The 17,457-nt window shown below is 40.3% G+C and overlaps 1 protein-coding gene across 1 annotated transcript in view; it reads right to left on the bottom strand.

Annotated features, from left to right (window-relative positions):
- SUCLG1 (succinate-CoA ligase GDP/ADP-forming subunit alpha) overlaps nucleotides 1-17,457 on the bottom strand; it is a 43,474-nt gene that overhangs the window by 8,604 nt on the left and 17,413 nt on the right. The window contains exons 3-7 of the mRNA XM_049856830.1: nucleotides 16,981-17,097; nucleotides 7,777-7,989; nucleotides 7,591-7,648; nucleotides 2,771-2,854; nucleotides 746-897 (exon numbers count right to left, since the gene is read on the bottom strand). Of these exons, the coding sequence (XP_049712787.1) occupies nucleotides 746-897; nucleotides 2,771-2,854; nucleotides 7,591-7,648; nucleotides 7,777-7,989; nucleotides 16,981-17,097 (624 nt within the window). The remainder of the gene's footprint in view (nucleotides 1-745; nucleotides 898-2,770; nucleotides 2,855-7,590; nucleotides 7,649-7,776; nucleotides 7,990-16,980; nucleotides 17,098-17,457) is intronic.

The following is a 17,457-nucleotide window of genomic DNA, read 5'->3' as shown; positions in this document are numbered from 1 at the left end:
AAGGGGGTGGAGAATCAACCCAGAAAGAGTCCAGACTCTTCTGAGAGATACTGAAGGCCTAGCAGAGAAAGGTTTAATTTTATCTTTCATGTTTTTATGAAAAACTAATCCTTGAAAAAATAAATATAATTTCTAAAATAAGCCTATAATACCATTTAAGAGTGTGATAGTTAATTTTACGTGTAAACTTCACTAGGCTATGATTCTCAGTGGTTTGGCCAGATACTGAACTGGTGTGCTGTCCCATAAAGTAATGTAATTCAATATAATGTAAACCTTTCATGATGTAATCTGATGTGATCAAGCAATCAATTGAAAAGGAAGTTTCCTTAGGGTTGTGGTCTACCTCAGAATATAAACAGATATTCTGGCAGAGCTCATTCTCTTTGGACCACTCTTCTCATTGCCTAACCTATGGATCTTGGGACATAAGCCTGCAGAAGTCTCTGACCTGCCCCCTGACCTATGGATCTTGGGATGTAAGCCTGCAGAAGTGTCTGGCCTGCCCCAACCTATGGATCTTGGGACATAAGCTTGCAGAAGTGTCTGGCCTGCCACCTAACCTACGGATTTTGGACCTGCCAGCCCCATAACTCCATGAACCAATCCCTTGAAATAAATCTCTATGTACATGTATGTGTGTGTATACGTATATGTATGGGCATGTATGTATATATGTTCCACTGGTTTTGCTCCTCTAGAAAACCCAAACGACAGAGCTATATTTTTCCTGACACAAACTTACTGAATTATGTTGTTTCAAATATTCTGCAGCATCTTCTTCTGCATTACCACCAATCTCACCAATCAATATGATGCCTTCCGTGGCTGGATCATCCAGAAAGACTTCAAGGCAGTCAATAAAATCTGTTCCATTAAAAGGATCACCACCAATGCCTGAAAAAAATCAAAGAACATCAACACCGATTGAAAATGTAATGATGAACCATGGAATTTAGGTCAAGAAATGCTGTTTCTACAGGTTTTCTTATTTTGCCTGCCCCTCCTCCTGAATTCTAAGAAATGTATCTTCACTCTTGCATTTAACGTTAAAACAGCCACAAAATGCTACATTTATTTCTGTTTGTAATATGACAAGAATGCTAAATGGTGGGTGGTTCCTGAGACTCACACTAGACAACCCTCTTTTAGTTTTAGCTCCTTTCTCAAGTCTCTTCCCTCCCATAAAATTATTCACAGATAACTTTTTTAAATGAGCATCTTAAGAAAACATGTCTGTATTACAAGCTGATGTTATACCACAGGCAAGTGAAAATGTCTCCTCTGATTATACATTTGATAGCTTTCTTTGCATGATGAACTATCTGATAAGGCACACTGTAGAGGAACCACTCATAAGTTTTAAGAAACAAGTCCCAGTGAGAGAGAGGGTGGAAGGTGCCGAGACCCCCTTAGATCCAGAGTGCGTGAAGACAGAGCCTGGACATAGGGGCTCTACTGCAAGCACATGACAATTACAAACGAGTATTTGCACGGGGGAAACCCTGGTGGTGTAGTGGTTAAGAGCTACAGCTGCTGACCAAAAGGTCAGCAGCCTGAATCCACCAGGCACTCCCTGGAAACTCTATGCGGCAGTTCTACTCCGTGCTGTTGGGTCACTATGAGTTGGAATCAACTTGACAGCAGTGGGTTTGGTTTTTTTTTTTTTTTTTGGTTTATTTGCATAGGATTAAAGTAAACGTTCCTAGAGACTGGCTGTCACTTTTTAACTTTTAAATTTATTGAGGGCAGGATTAATTTCTTACTTTTCAATACATCTCTGAAAAACAAAGTTAAAGAAGGGAACTAGCATTTATCAAGTGCCAACTGTGTGCCTTAGTACACATCAGGCCTATTATTTCCTAATTCTGCCAACCTCTCTATGAGATGAGCATCATTCTTCTCAGTTCACAAATTAAAAACTGAAGCTGGAGAAGACGGAACTGGCAACCCTGTCTCAAAATCTGTTCTTACTCTCCACCCCACTAAGTCACCTTACGTCTAACACAGTGTTTTGCACATAGAAAGGCTCAACAGGTGTTTGCAAAACTGAGTTTATAGATTTGAATCTTAATAAAAACACCCCAGGGTTATAATTTGTAACTTATTACCAAAAAAATAAAAACTATTTTTGAAAGGTTTTTAAAAGGCAGTCTAACGATTTGAAGGAATATTTATAAAAATGAGAAATTTGCCTGGTTTTTGGTCACAAACACTGAAATAATTTTAAAATGTAAAATTTTTTGGAATTTTAGTTTTTTTTTCAGTGGGAGGCAGTATGATGTGACAAAAAAGAGGCTCTGGGGAACTCGACCTTTTTCAACCTTGGTTTTCTCACCAATAAAGCTGTGAGAGTACTTCCCAATTCAGAGGCGGCTTGGAGAGTTGCCTTAAGAATGAGGTAATTGACAGCAAAGAATTAAGTAACTGTGAAACACCTAACATAATTCTGGTGACAAAGTGCTGGCAGGAAGAACCCTTGTGTTCCCAGCAAGCAAAGTAAGTGATGTGTTCAGGCACCAATGCTATCTTCCAGGGGCCACATGACCCAAGACACTTGTTCCTCAACATGGAAATCAAATCTTGGACTATGAATCTTGAAAAAATACCTAAGAGCTTCACGCTTAAGCAAATTAAATTTCAAATCACAAAATCCTTTTAATAAAATGACAGCAAATACTCTTGCAAATAATCTAATCTGGAATTACCACTATACTCATTCAATGAGAGACTATACTCCAATAACATGATTTTGGCAAAAATCCCTCACCAATACACAAAGACTGCCCCAATCCAACTTGTGTCGTTTGGTGAACTGCTTCGTAAGTCAGGGTGCCAGATCTGGACACGATACCTTAAAGAGAATTAAAAAATATTAGACTGTGTTCACATGACAGACTATCACACAGTCAACTAAATTACAAATACTTGGAGTAACTAACATGGGTATACATAAAATATATCCCAACATTTTCAAATGATAAAATAAGAAGGCTTAAAGAAAAGAGTTTTCAAAGTTATCAGTTATTGCTCTTTTACGACTACAGAAACAATGCCAGAAAGACCTTCTGGGAATATTTATGAAGGGGATAATGTCAGTATGAACTTGGTAGGTACATCCTGCTTACAGGGGCTGAATATAATGGAGTAGACTTATAGATACCCAAACTATTAAACTAATGTCATAGATTGAATCATGCTCCCCAAAAATATGCGTCAACTTGGTTTGGCCATGATTCCCAGTATTGTGTGGCTGTCCTCCATTTTGTGATTTTCCTATGTGTTATAAATCATAATCTCTGCCTACGGTTAAAGAAGATTAGGGTGGGATATAACACCCTTGCTCAGGTCACATCCCTGATCCAATGTAAAGGGAGTTTCTCTGGGGTGTGGCCTGCACCACCTTTTACCTTACAAGAGATATAAAGAATGTGAAGTGAGCAGAGAGGGAGAACCCCATCTGGGAACAGAACATGTCCTTTGCACTCATGGTTCCTGTGAGGAGAACCTCCTAGTACAGGGGAAGATTGATGACAATGACCTTCTTCCAGAGTAGACAGAGAAAGCATTCCCCTGGAGCTGACTCCCTGAATTTGGACTTCCAGCCTATTAGACTGTGAGAGAATAAGTTTGCCTTTGTTGAAGCTATCCACTTGTGGTATTTCTGTTACAGCAGCACTAGCTGGCTAAGACAACCACCAAAATCTTCAGCCTGTAAAACTAGCATCAGTCATGATGCTTCCCTCCAAAACTAGTTTCCCAATTATTTTCAAACAATATACAGGCTTTAAAACTAATATAAAGAAAATTGGGGAATAAAGTCAAGATCCTTCTGGATTCAAGTCCACCATCTAATTTCCTTTATAAAACAGGCCCGTATGAAAGCATCTAATTTTACATCTGGACAAGGTGTGTATACATGGAGGTGGGGATGGGCGTGATGGCAGTTCAATGTCTTCTCTTTGGTCCACCAAAGACGTTTCCTCTTGTAGCTCACCATGCTTGGCTGAGGTACAGGAAAACAACTCTGGAGCGGTGAATAATTCCAGGGTGTCCATGGATGCTTTCTTTAAACTTCTGCCTCAGTGCATTCTTTAGAGACATGGAAGATTTTTCTCTAACAACATGATCCCCCAGCAGGGAAATCAGAGTTCCCGTCACACTGACGAAATCATAACCACAAGCATTACTGTCACTGCATACTCACTGGGTGCTAAGTGCACGATCCGTTCAGAAACACTCATCTTCTAGCTATGAATCTGGGTACACGTAAGTTCAGATGCTCCACACAAACCAAAGTGAAAGAAAGGCAGGTGTGTGTATCTCGGTCACTGCTGGGCTGTACCGCACACAGCACTGTCAGCATGCTTTTGTAGGTTAACTTCACCAGACGGTGACAGCTATAAGCATGCCACCCCCCAGGGAGGCCTTGCTTCATATGGAACTCTGCACCAGCTCCCCAGCCTAGCACAGCTCCAGCCACCTCTCTAGATTTGTTGCCATTATTTCCCTACCCTAGTGAAACTGTTTTATCCTTCAATCATACTTCATGCTTTCCTACCTTTTCACATTTGCTCCATGTAACACAGAGCCCCTCACCTCTACCATGTGACAAAGATCTAACCATCCCTCACGATAAGCTTAAATGTGACTTTCTCCTCGAGGTCTTCCCTGATCTCACGCCCAGACATACGTGAGATATGATCTTTCCTTTCTCTAAACCTTCTCAGTTATGAAAGGCCCACAGAGGAGGGACTACTAAGGAGAGAGGGTGCAGAGGGAGCAAGGCTCTAAGAACAGGGGAGATAAGACAGCTGGGGAGGTGGGGTTGTCATAAATTAGGATCCAGTTACTGAAAGGTCTTAAAACGACTGGAATTAGATTTTGCTGAAGGTGGTGGCAGTGCTCCATTGAAGGGTTTTCAGTTTTGACGTATTCATAAATATTTACTGAGAACTTTCTGTGCCAGGAGCTGTGCTCAATACTGAGAACACAGGGGTGAGGAAAAGTCTTTACTGATGTGACGGTTACAGTCCAGCAAGGAAGATAGTCACCACAGAGCTAGAACACCTCTGGGGGTCTCTTACTGACCCAGATGGTAGGAGAACAGTGTTCTTAACTGGAGAATCAGAGGGCGGTCAGGATACAACTTGATATTCAGATTTCAGGCTCTTGGGGCAAGCAGGAGGGAACTGGGTGTGACTGAAATGCTCTAAATCTTGAGTGTATCAACGTCAATATCCTGATTATGACATTGTACCATGGTTTTCTAAGATGTTAAAAAAGCATGGGGAAATTGGGTAAAGGGTACACAAGATTTGTCTGTATTATTGCTGCATGTGAGTCTATAATTACCTCAATATAAAAAATTTAAGGAAAATTTTCAAGAAGATGGAAGAGTCAAGTATGTCACATGTGGCTGAAAGTACAAAAATACAGTAAAGTTAAATATCATCAATTTGGAATCTAGTTACTTCCTTCAATACATTGAATTAGCTGATACGTGATCTTGTCAGCTGTCATTAGCACAAACTGGAAAGCCACTAATACTACTGTACTGCCATCATGTCACGTTATGTCCTTCAGAAATACCCACAGAGCTGAAAAACTCTCCCTTTCCCTAAATTCTAATTTAAAGATCTGCAGTCACTGAGGTTACTGAGAATATCAGCGCTGGTATCAAAACAGGACTGGGCAGTGCACGATCGACTTTTTTTCCTCTCCTCAACCCCTCAAAAATTTAACAGCATAACATTTTCTTTTAGGTGAAGATTAAAAAAAAAAAAAAAGTCCTCATCAATGTCAAGGCTAGTCAGAGAAACCAAGGTCTAAAGGATATCCTTGAACGTCTTTTAGTATTTTGTTTTTGTGGGCTTATGGGCACCTTAGAAAGTAGGGCAGTGATCAGAAAAGTAATTAAGCACAGGACATTCCTTCCATACTCACTTCAAGACTGTAGCAGCAGCCACTCAAAGCAGTACAAATAGTACTCAAATATGTATAAGAACATCAGTGACTACAAGGATCACGCCACACCCACTGGAACTCAGCTGGCCTATGGAGCCCCCGTAACCTGCCTTATAAGACAACTTGATAAGCTGTCTGGCAGCCATAATTAAAAAAAAAACATGAACTTTAACCTACTCCTATAAAAGATACAACCCACATTCACCCACTACAGTTATTCTTACTTAGTAGTAATGTAGCCATGGTTTATAGATAAAGAAAATGCGGTGGCCACCTATCATTATGAAGAAACAGAATAACTAAGTGAGAGTTAAGCGTGAAGATTTTAAAAATAGGCATAAGGTGGCTAATTTTGAAATGCTAATGCGGCTGTTTCCTCAAGGAGCTAAACAAGGAGTGGTACAATATTGCCAATACATTTTGAGAAAGTTCGTGATATCCAAAAAAAAAAAGCTAAGTAAAAATAAATTTGAATTCTTGGAAAAGACACAGAAAAACTAAACATAAACACATAGCACATATATCTGCACACACATCTGACAAAGGACTTATATCCAGAATATTTATAGAACCTCTACAATTAATAATAAAAAGACAAACAACTCAATAAATAAGCAAAAAACTTGCACAGATACTTCACAAAAGAAGATATATGAATGGCTAAAAAGCACATGAGAAGGTATTCAGCATCATTAGTTATCACAGAAACCCATATTAAAACCACAATGAGATACCACTTTACTCCCACCAGAATGACTAAGATACAGACTGGCAATGCTAAGCGTTTGAGAAGATGTGGAGCAGTAGGGACTCTCATACCCTGATGGTGGAAATACAGAATGATATAGCCACTTCATAGAATATTTGATAATTTCTTTAAAAGTTAAACATACTTCTACCCTATTACCTCGATATTTTACCCCAACAACAAAAAAAATGAAAATGTGGCCACACCACAAAAAGACGTAAACACAAAATGTTCACTTTAGCCTTATTCACAATGGCCCAAACCTGAAGGCAACTCAAACATTCATTAATGGGAGAAAGGATAAACAAACTGTGGTATAATCATACACCAGAATGATAAAAACAAAACAAACAAACAAAATAACCATTGCTGTCAATTACGACTCATAATGACCTGACAGAACAGAGCAGAAATGCCCTATAGGGTTTCCAAGGCTGTAATCTTTACAGAAGCAGACTGCCACATCTTTGTTCCATGGAGCAGCTGGTGGGTTCGAACAGCTGACCTTTTGGTTAGCAGCCGAGTACTTAACCTGTGCCACCACGGCTTCCCGATAGAATACCATTCAGCAATAAAATGAACTACTGAAACATGCAAACACATGGAAGAATCTAACAGCATGCTGGGCAGTAAGAGAATCTTCAAAAACCCTAGAGGATATATTCACTGATCCTGAAGAGTTACAATTGCTTCTCAAATAAACTCATTCAATTCAGGAGACAGAATCAATTCACCACAAAACCTCTCCGGTAAGTTCAAGTTAAAATAATTTAAATGAATATGATTTGCATAGTCACAAATTTTCCTTACAACTTTTGGATGTTTAAGGCAAATATCTTTTTTTTCACCTATAAGAAAATAACAAACATACTTACCAACTCTTCCTTTCTTGTGAATATGACCAGGCATGATACCAATTTTGCATTCTCCAGGCTGAAAATAAACCATAGTTTCAAAGAAGGGAAGAAAAAAAGGCAATTCAGAGGTCACATACACTTGGGCTGATTCAAAGCTGGTTAGCCTTGGGAGAGGCTAAATCCAGGCTTATTTTTTACACTCACATTGATGACTCCAGGGCAGTTTGGCCCGATCAGCCTCGTCTTTCCCTGGCGCAGCAGTGCGTGCTTGACCCGTACCATGTCCTGCTGGGGAATACCTTCAGTAATGCACACAACCAAGGCTATTTCTGCCTCAAGAGCTTCATTAATTGCAGCAGCAGCAAAAGGAGGCGGGACATAAATGACAGATGCTGTGGCTCCTGTCTTTTCTTTGGCCTGAAATATTAACCATAAAGTGCTTCATTTATTGGTTAAGTCATAAACACTGTAAAATAAATTCAATACCATGACTTTAAGAAAGACTTGAGGCCAGGAAAGGATATCACCAGGAGACACCCAATGTCTTCACTCTTCCTATGCTCAAGCTCAAGTTCACCAGGCTGCCCAAAAAGGGCAGAATCAAGCAGGGCCTTATCTGACCCTTTGAGTTCCAACATGGATGGAAAGGTTCTGTGACATCTCATTCCCTCAGGTGATGGCATATCAGCAAACCTGAAAGCACTGTCTGATTTGTGTTTGTGTCCCCTCAATCCTGTGGCCAGGCCTATTTCTGTTGTTCTACTCCAGGCTCATGTTGACTAAGACATTGTACCACCTATAAAGTATCAAAGACCTTACACCTCCCCAGGAGAACAAGAACTATGGAGCTCCCAAGCCCTCTGAACTCGCTCTCAAACATCTGTTTAAAAATACATTGTACTTAGTAAACCTTATCAAGAGACAACAAAAATGAAGGGGTTTTTTTTAGCTGACGTTTTACCCTAAATGCATGTTTATTAGAAAGAAACAAATCTAAAATGCATATGCATAAATGTCCAGAGAATACGAACACAGGTGAAATAAGCATTAGGTTCTGCTGCTATATTACCTCTCATAATGCAGGCAAAGCACTTGGCAACCATGAATTTGACCAGTGTTCTCACGGTGGACATTGGTCTTTCATACTCTCTACTTGTATCAATACAGATGTATCCCTCTACCCACATCTAGGCATAGCCACATCTCTCCTACTACAACCTAAGCTCCTGGAGAACACAGACTGTCAGTGATCTCTGACTCTCCAAGAGTAGCAGCACCTACTCTGTGATAGGGCCTGAGAAAGGGCTCACTAGAGGTCTCATTAAGGCTTCACCAACCACAACCCTGCACAATTATTATCCCTATTTTACAAAGCAAGATGCTGAGGCCAAGATATATTAAATAATTTGCACAAGGTCACACAGCTAGGAAGTGGCAGAATCAATATACAAACCTAAGTGTGTCTGATTCCAAGGCCTATGCTCTTTTCAGTTATAGCAGGCTGCCTCCCTAGGAACGGTAAAACTGTAACTTAATCAAGCTATAAATAAAAGTATTCTATAATGGCTATGAATACTAAGCTACAAACATATAGGTACAACCAGAAGGGGCAAAAGTAAAAGACAGCATCTTTGAGAACCATCCCTGAATGATTCCCCACCGCCTGAGACGGAGGCACTCTCTCTAACTATATCCCTAATAAGAAGAGGCATCTTGACAGTGAGAGAAGAACAAAGTCAAGAGGGTGCTGACAGATCATCCACAAGTAAGGCCAGGAGTTAAAAATAAGTTTTCAAAAACTCTGTTCAAGGTAATGGTGGGGGAAGGGGGAGGGGATGGGGAAATGAAATAAAAACTTGGTTGGAACCAAAAGAAGTCAGGTCACAGGCACGTAGGCATTTTCTTGAAAATATATCTACCTCTTAAGGCTACAAATACTGGTAGAAGCTGGACTGTGACAAGAGATGTACGGCGCTGCCAAGTGATACTGGATGAAGGGTTTCTCTTCTACCTGTTCAGAAAACTCTTTGTAAAACCTGAATGGTAAGAAATAAACAGTATCTGTCCAAGAACTTCTGGAATATTCCAAATGCCGTGTCTAGTATCTATGTCACTATGAATAATAAAGGGATTGCTTAGCGACATTAAACTGTCATTAAAAGAAAGCAAAAATAAACAAGTAAATAAAAATAAACTTCCTGACAAGAGAAGTCTCACAAGAGGAATTACGAAAACCACTTCTCTCTATATTTTAAGGTCATACAGTCAGCGATAATAAAATTTAGAGGGGGGAAAAAAAAACTTAAGAAAACTAAAGCAAAAAGACCTTAAACGATCCCTCTACAGAACATACACTTTTTTACCTTTTAAAATACAGTATACTTAAAACACACACACACACACACAAATACTATATATAGTCCATCTTATTTTCAAGTTTAAAGTAAAATGAAAAAAATCCACATTTGATTTAATATTTTCTTCATATAGTTTAGGATTAAACTTACAAATTAATATCAATTTGAGGTTAGTACTCTGAAAAGAGATTAAGTCTATAAATTTGTACTCGAAAAATATCTAATACTTCAAAACATACCTTAAACTATGTTTAAAAGAGGGAGAGGGGTACATTTTTATCGTCAATACATCAATTCTAAATATTTATTATTTCCTAGATTTTTCATTAGTCAAGAACGTACACTAAGTTTCTTTTAAATTACGACCATTTTTACATATATTCATATAAATGTAGAAAAAGAATGTAACACACAATGAATTTAAATCAACTCTCTATAGAGGCAAAACCTGAGATGGAGAAAACACTGTGAAATTTAACTTTATATACACCTTTATGTCATATGAGTTTTTACACTAACCATATATTAGTTCTATGCAAAAGAATTAAATTTCAGTTTAAAAATCATTTTGAAAGTATTAAGAAATCAGTAATCTGGAGGCGGGGCCAAGATGGCGGAATGGTCAGATGCTTCAGTGGTCCCTCTTACAAACAAAGACTCGAAAAAACAAGTGAATTGATTATATATGACAATCTAGGAGCCCTGAAAATCAAAGACAAAGTTGAGTCAGACTGAGCGGCAGGGGAAGAGAGACAGTTCAGGAGCAGTGAGGATTTGCCAGACCTGACCTCGCCAGCACCCCGCAGGCTGGATGGGCCGGCGCGCATGGGTTGAGGCAAGCAGTAGCGCTCAGGATGCATTTTCCACGTGGGGAGAAACCGAGCAGCAGAGAGTCTGTGCAAGCCTCCGGAAACAGGGAGAAGTGGCGCTGAATCTGCAAAAGTTAAGTGTAAGCACCTAACCTACCACATGGGATCAAAAGCACCCTTCCCCCACTCTGGGAAGTACTTCTCTCTCATTTACTCTCCCCGTCCCGACTCCCAGTTCAGCTTCAGCAATTGCCTCGACCCCTGGGCTGGAAGTGGGACCTGTCATGTGGCCCAAGACATTCTCCCGGCTTTGGAGAAGGAACAAATTAACAAACAGGAAAAAATAATCTGCCAGCTCCCCTAAGCCGAGAACTCAGGGCAGGCACAGCCTTTTGCCTAAGCACAGGCATAAGGGGTCCACAGACTTTGAATACCTTTCATCCCTGCCTCAGCCTTTGTGGGCCCATTTTAACAGCATAGGCCCTCAGCACAGTAACAACAGGGTATATACCTGAAGCCTATTTTCAGTTGCAACAGCTAAGGGATAGTGGCAGATTCATGATATTGGACACTGCCCTGCATTAAGCAGGGTCCTCACCTACCCACATCAGGGGTCTGAAGACTGGGGCTCCACCCACTCCACCTACCCATCCGTGACAGGGGTCCGAGAATAAGTGGTAACTCCCAGTCCTTAGAGCCAACAGCACTGGGTGGCCTAAAGTCCGGCTGCAAAACCCACCCACCTACACACTCTAGGGAAGAGGGACACACCTTCCACCCAGGCACTCAGGGGCAGCCATCAACCCACTGCCTTGCTCAGCACATAACCCCCTATTGTAGCCAGACACCTGTGTCTACTTCAATCACCCTTGCCCGTCTCGGACTATAGGTAGGAGACTGCACCACACACTCAGTGACCGATGACCTGGACACCTTAGCTGAATCCACACAAGAAAAGTAAACAGACTCCTGGGCTCACATACCTAATAACAGTTCTAACCACCTGATGACAGGATGTGAGAGCTTCAAAGACACCAATAATCAAAGTAGCTCACATGAGCAGCCTATCTGGGCATATCAAAACAAAACAAGAAGCTAGAACACAGTAAGCAAACATAAAATAAATAAATATAACAACTTATTGATGGCTCAGAGACAAGAGTCAATATCAAATCACATAAAGAGGCAGACCATGCTGGCTTCAGCAAGCAATCAAAACAAAGAACCAAGAAACGTCCCAGAGGAAGATAAAGTCTTGGAGTTACCGGAGGTAGAATTCAAAAGATTAATATACAGAGGTCTTATGAGTTGGAATCGACTTGACGGCACTGGGTTTGGTTTGGTTTTTTCCAAGAGATCAGGAAGGAGATCAGGTAAAACGCAGAACAAGTCAAGGAACATGGAGACAAAGGAACATAGGATCTTAAGAAGGTTACATAAGAGCGTAATGACAAATATAACAGGCTGCAAGAATCCACAGAGAGACAGCAAACAGAATTCCAGAAGATGCACAATAAAATTTCAGACTTAGACAACTCAACAGAAAATCATAGGAGCAAAATTGAGGCAATGGAAGTCAGAATTACTGAGATTGAAGATAAAGCACTTGACATCAATTTATTTGAGGAAAACTCAGATAAAAGAATTTTTAAAAACGAAGAAACCCTAAGAATTACGTGGAACTCTATCCAGGGGAATAACCTACGAGTGTGTTTGGAGTACCAGAACAGAGCAGGTTAACAGAAAATACAGAGAAAGTATTTGAAGATTTGCTAGCAGAAAGCTTCCCCGATATCTTGAAAGATAAGAAGGTATTTATACAAGCTCATCGAACCCCACACAGAGTAGATTCCAAACGAAAGTCACCAAGACATATCATAATCAAACTTGCCAAAACCAAAGATGGAGAGAGAATTTTAAGAGCAACTACAGAGGACAGTCAATAAGACTAAACTCTGACTACTCGGCAGAAACCATGCACGCAATGGAATGACATATATAAAGCCTTGAAGGAAACAAACTGCCAGCCAAGAATTATATATCCAGCAACACTGTCTCTCAAAATATGATGGCAAAATCAGGGCATTTCCAGATAAAAAAATGTTAAGGGAATTTGTAAAAACCAAACCAAAATTACAAGAAATACTAAAGGGAGTCCTCCAGTTAGAAAATCAATAACATCAGATAACAACTCAAGACTAGAACACAGGACAGAAGGAGATATCAACCCAGATAGAGAAGTCACAAAAATAAATCAAAGCTAAAACACTGAAAATAGGGAAACAGAGAATCAGGCAAGAAAAAGAAATAAAGGGCATCCAAATTGGTAAGGAAGAAGTAAAAGTATCCCTATTTGCAGATAATATGATCTTATACATAGAAAACCCCAGGGAATCCACAAGAAAACTACTGGAACTAATAGAAGATTTCAACACAGTATAAGGATACAAGATAAGCATACAAAAATCAGTTGGATTCCCCTATACCAACAAAGAGAACTTCAAAGAGGAAATCACCAAATCAATAACATTTATAATAGCCCCCAAGAAGATAAAATACTGAAGAATAAATCTAACCAGAGATGTTGTCATGGATTGAATTCTGACTCCCCAAAAATGTGTACATCAACTTGGTTAGGCCATGATTCCCAGTATTGTGTGGTTGTCCTCCATTTTGTGATAGTAATTTTATGTTAAGAGGATTAGGGTGGGATCATAACACCACCCTTACTCAGGTCATCTCCCTGATCCAATGTAAAGGGAGTTTCCCCGGGATGTGGCCTGTACCACCTTTTATCTCCCAAGAGATAAAAGGAAAAGGAAGCAAGCAGAGAGTTGGGGGACCTCATACCACCAAAAACCAGTGCACAGCCCATCCTTCAGACCTGGGATTCCAGTGCGGAGAAGCTCCTGGTCCAGGGAAAGATTGATGAGAAGGCTGACAGAGAGAGAAAGCCTTCCCCTGGAGGCGATGCCCTGAATCTGGACTTTTAGCCTACTTTACTGTGAGGAAATAAACTTCTCTTTGTAAAAGCCATTCGCTTGTTTTATTTCTGTTATAGCAGCACTAGATGACTAAGACAGATGTAAAAGACCCATACAAAGAAAACTACAAGATACTACTGAAAGAAATCAAAAAGAGACCTACATAACTGGAAAAACATACCTTGTTCATGAATAGGAAGACTCAACATTGTGAAAATGTCAATTCTACCCAAAGCAATCTACAGGTACAATACAATCCTGATCCAAATTCCAAAGGCATTTTTTAATGAGATGGAGAAACAAATCACCAACTTCAAATGGAAATGAAAGAGGCCCCAGATAAGTAAAGCACTACTGAAGAAGAAAAACAATGTGGGAGGGCTTACACTACCTAATTTTAGAACCTATTATACCCCCATGGTAGTCAAAACAGCCTGGTACTGGTACAACAACATATACATAATATACATAGACCAGTGGAACAGAATTGAGAATCCAGACTTAAAGTCATCCACCTATGACCAGCTGCTACTTGACAAAGGTCCAAAGTCTGTTAAATGAGGAAAAGACAGTTTCTTTAACAAATGGTGCTGGCATAACTGGATATCTATCTGCAAAAAAATGAAACAAGATCTATACCTCACACCATGTACAAAAACTAACTCAAAATGGATCACAGACCTAATTACAAAATCTAAAACGATAAAGATTATGGAAGAAAAAATAGGGACAACACTAGGAGCCCTAATACATGGCATAAACAGAACACAAAACATAACTAATAATGCCCAAATACCAGAAGAGAAACTAGATAACTGGGAGCTCCTAAAAATCAAACACGGTTATCAAAAGACTTTACCAAGAGTAAAAAGAGAACCTACAGGCTGGGAAAAAATTTTTGGCTACAACATATCTGATCAGGGTCTAATCTCTACAATATACAAGATACTGCAACAACTCAACAACAAAAAGACAAATAACCCAATTAAAAAATGGGCAAAGGATAGGAACAGGCACTTCACCAAAGAAGACATTCAGGTGGCTAACAGATACAGGAGGAAATGCTCACGATCATTAGCCATCAAGAAACGCAAATCCAAACTACAATGAAACACCATCTCACCCTAACAAGGCTAGTATTAATCAAAAAAAGAGAAAAATAAATGTTGGAGTGGTTGTGGAGAGGCTGGAACACTTACACACTGCCGGTGGGAATGTAAAATGGTACACCCACTTTGGAAATCGATTTGGCCCTTCCTTAAAAGGCTAGAAATAGAAGTACCATACGATCCAACAATCCCACTCCTTGGAATATATCCTAGAGGAATTTGCTAACTAGACAGTAGACAAGAATTATCTTAGGTGAAGGGAAGGACAATACACAATACACAATATAGGGGAAGTCAGCACAACTGGACTGAACTAAAAGCTAAGAAGTTTCCTGAACACAACCAAACACTTGGAGGAACAGAGTAGCAGGGGCGGTGTCTACGAACCACGGTTTCAGGGGACATATAAGTCAATTGGCATAACAAAGTTTGTTAAGAAAATGTTCTGCATCCCACTTTGGTGAGTGGCATCTGCAGTCTTAAAAGCTTGCTAGCAGCCATCTAAGATGCATCAATTGGTCCCAACCCACCTGGAGCAAAGGAGAATGAAGAACACCAAAGACACAAAGACAATATTAGCCCAAGAGACAAAACGGCCACACTAACCAGAAACTCCATCAGCCTGAGACCAGAAGAACTAGATGGTGCCTGGCTACCACCAATGACTGCCCTGACAGGGAACACAGCAGAGTCCCTGACGGAGCAGTAGAAAAGTGGGGTACAGAACTCAAATTCATGTAAAAAGATCAGACTTAACTTCCTAAGACTAGAGGAACCCCAGAAGGCATGGCCCCTAGACTCTGTTAACCCAGAACTAAAACCATTCCTGAAGCCAACTCTTCGGACAGAGATTAGATTATAAAACATGAAACAATAATACTCATGAAGACTGTGCTTCTTAGTTCATGTAGATACACGAGACTAAATGGGTAGTTCCTGTCTGGAAGCAGGATGAGAAGGCACAAAGGGATAGGAGGTGGCTGAATAGACACAGGAAACCCGAAGTGGAAATAGGGAGTGTGCTGTCCCATTACAGGGACTGCAACTAGAGTCACATAACAAAATGTGTGTAAATTTTTATATGAGAAACTAACTTCAGCTGTAAACTTTCACCTAAAGCAGAATAAAAGAAAAAGAAATCAGCAATCTGGAGAATAGACTAAGAATCTGTGATTTGTCACTCTGACTCCACATTCCATTTTTTTACAGAGACTCAACACGTTATTTAGAATGCTAAGTCTCACTTATCAGCTGTGAGACCATGGGCAAGATCCTGAGCCTCTCTGCACCAGTGTCCTTGTCTGTAAAATGAGGATGATAATAGCACCTATCTCAGAGAGTCGTGGCAGGCCTATGTGGGCAATATGTAAGAAGCACTTAGGATAGTGCCTGGCACACAGTCCCATGCAGTGTTGGGGAGGGGTGGCTGACAGGTATACCACTAACAACCTGGAAAACTAAAGGGTAAGAAAAGGATAATAAGGCAAACAGAAGCCAGGCCACGACACTTCTTTCCTTAAAAGCTAGTATGTGCTTATTAACAAAAAGGACACAGGCTGTGGAGAAAGTATCTTCAAATCTGTAGAAAATCATCTGGGCCCTTAAGTTGGATCTCTCCAGAGTCTTCAAGTAGAGAAGGCATATAACCTTCACAAAGATGACAAGCCAAATCAGAAATCTCCAATGTTTCTGGCCAGAGAACTGCATTTACTTCTCTGAAGCTTTGTCATCCTGATATGTGAAGGGATAGCAGGAAGCAGGTGCAGATACTCAAGCTCTTACAGTGAGAAGGTCACTGCAAACAGAAAAGTACCAGCATGTGACCCCTTGCCCGTGCATCCAGGAAAAATGCAATGGGGGTGGGAGTAGGGTCCATTGGATAAGGGGGAGGATAGTAACGGTTTAACAGTCTACCTAGAAAGGCTCTGGGATCCATGAATTTGAGGGTCCTGTACTACCAAACCATCCTGACCTCGTAAGACCAAGGTAAACCCACTGGTTTTTAATTCAATTCAAATTTCTCTAGGTTACTGGATTTTCAAAGAGCAAGTGTCTCTCCCAAAAGGGACCCAGTTGAGATCTCTACCCAAAGTATGCTTGCTCTTCTCCTGCTTTTCTTTTCTTACCAAACTCAGTTACCATTAATTACCTCCTTCACAGTATTAAAGACGGGTAAGTCCAGATGCATCTGGCCTCCTTTCCCTGGGGTTGTTCCTCCAACAAGTTTGGTGCCATATTCTAATGCCTTTTGGCTATGAAAAGTGCCCTGGGGAAAAAAAAAAGCACAAGTTCCATGAGAAAGGCAGGCTAGGAAGCCTGAAGAGAAGCAAAGGCAGTCTTAAGCAACGTAGGAAAAGAAAAACAAATAGGTTAACCATTTCCCAGAGTACAACAATGACATATAACCAAGATTCTCATCAACTCACTAAACACAGCTTTCAACCTTGAAGTAAAACTCTGCAAGGCCAAAATAGCTGTATTCCAGTTCCAAACCTGGCTGATGATCAGAAATACCCTGGTACTTATTTAAAAGAACACGTCCTTTCCATTGTCCTCAAGTCCTGATTCCTCACACTTCTCTTTACCGTGTTGAAATCCACAGTCATTATACTCACAAACAACAACC

This window comes from Elephas maximus, chromosome 17 (genome assembly GCF_024166365.1).
Source record: "Elephas maximus indicus isolate mEleMax1 chromosome 17, mEleMax1 primary haplotype, whole genome shotgun sequence".
Classification (NCBI taxonomy): domain Eukaryota; kingdom Metazoa; phylum Chordata; class Mammalia; order Proboscidea; family Elephantidae; genus Elephas; species Elephas maximus.
This window is presented reverse-complemented; position numbering and strand designations above follow the sequence as displayed.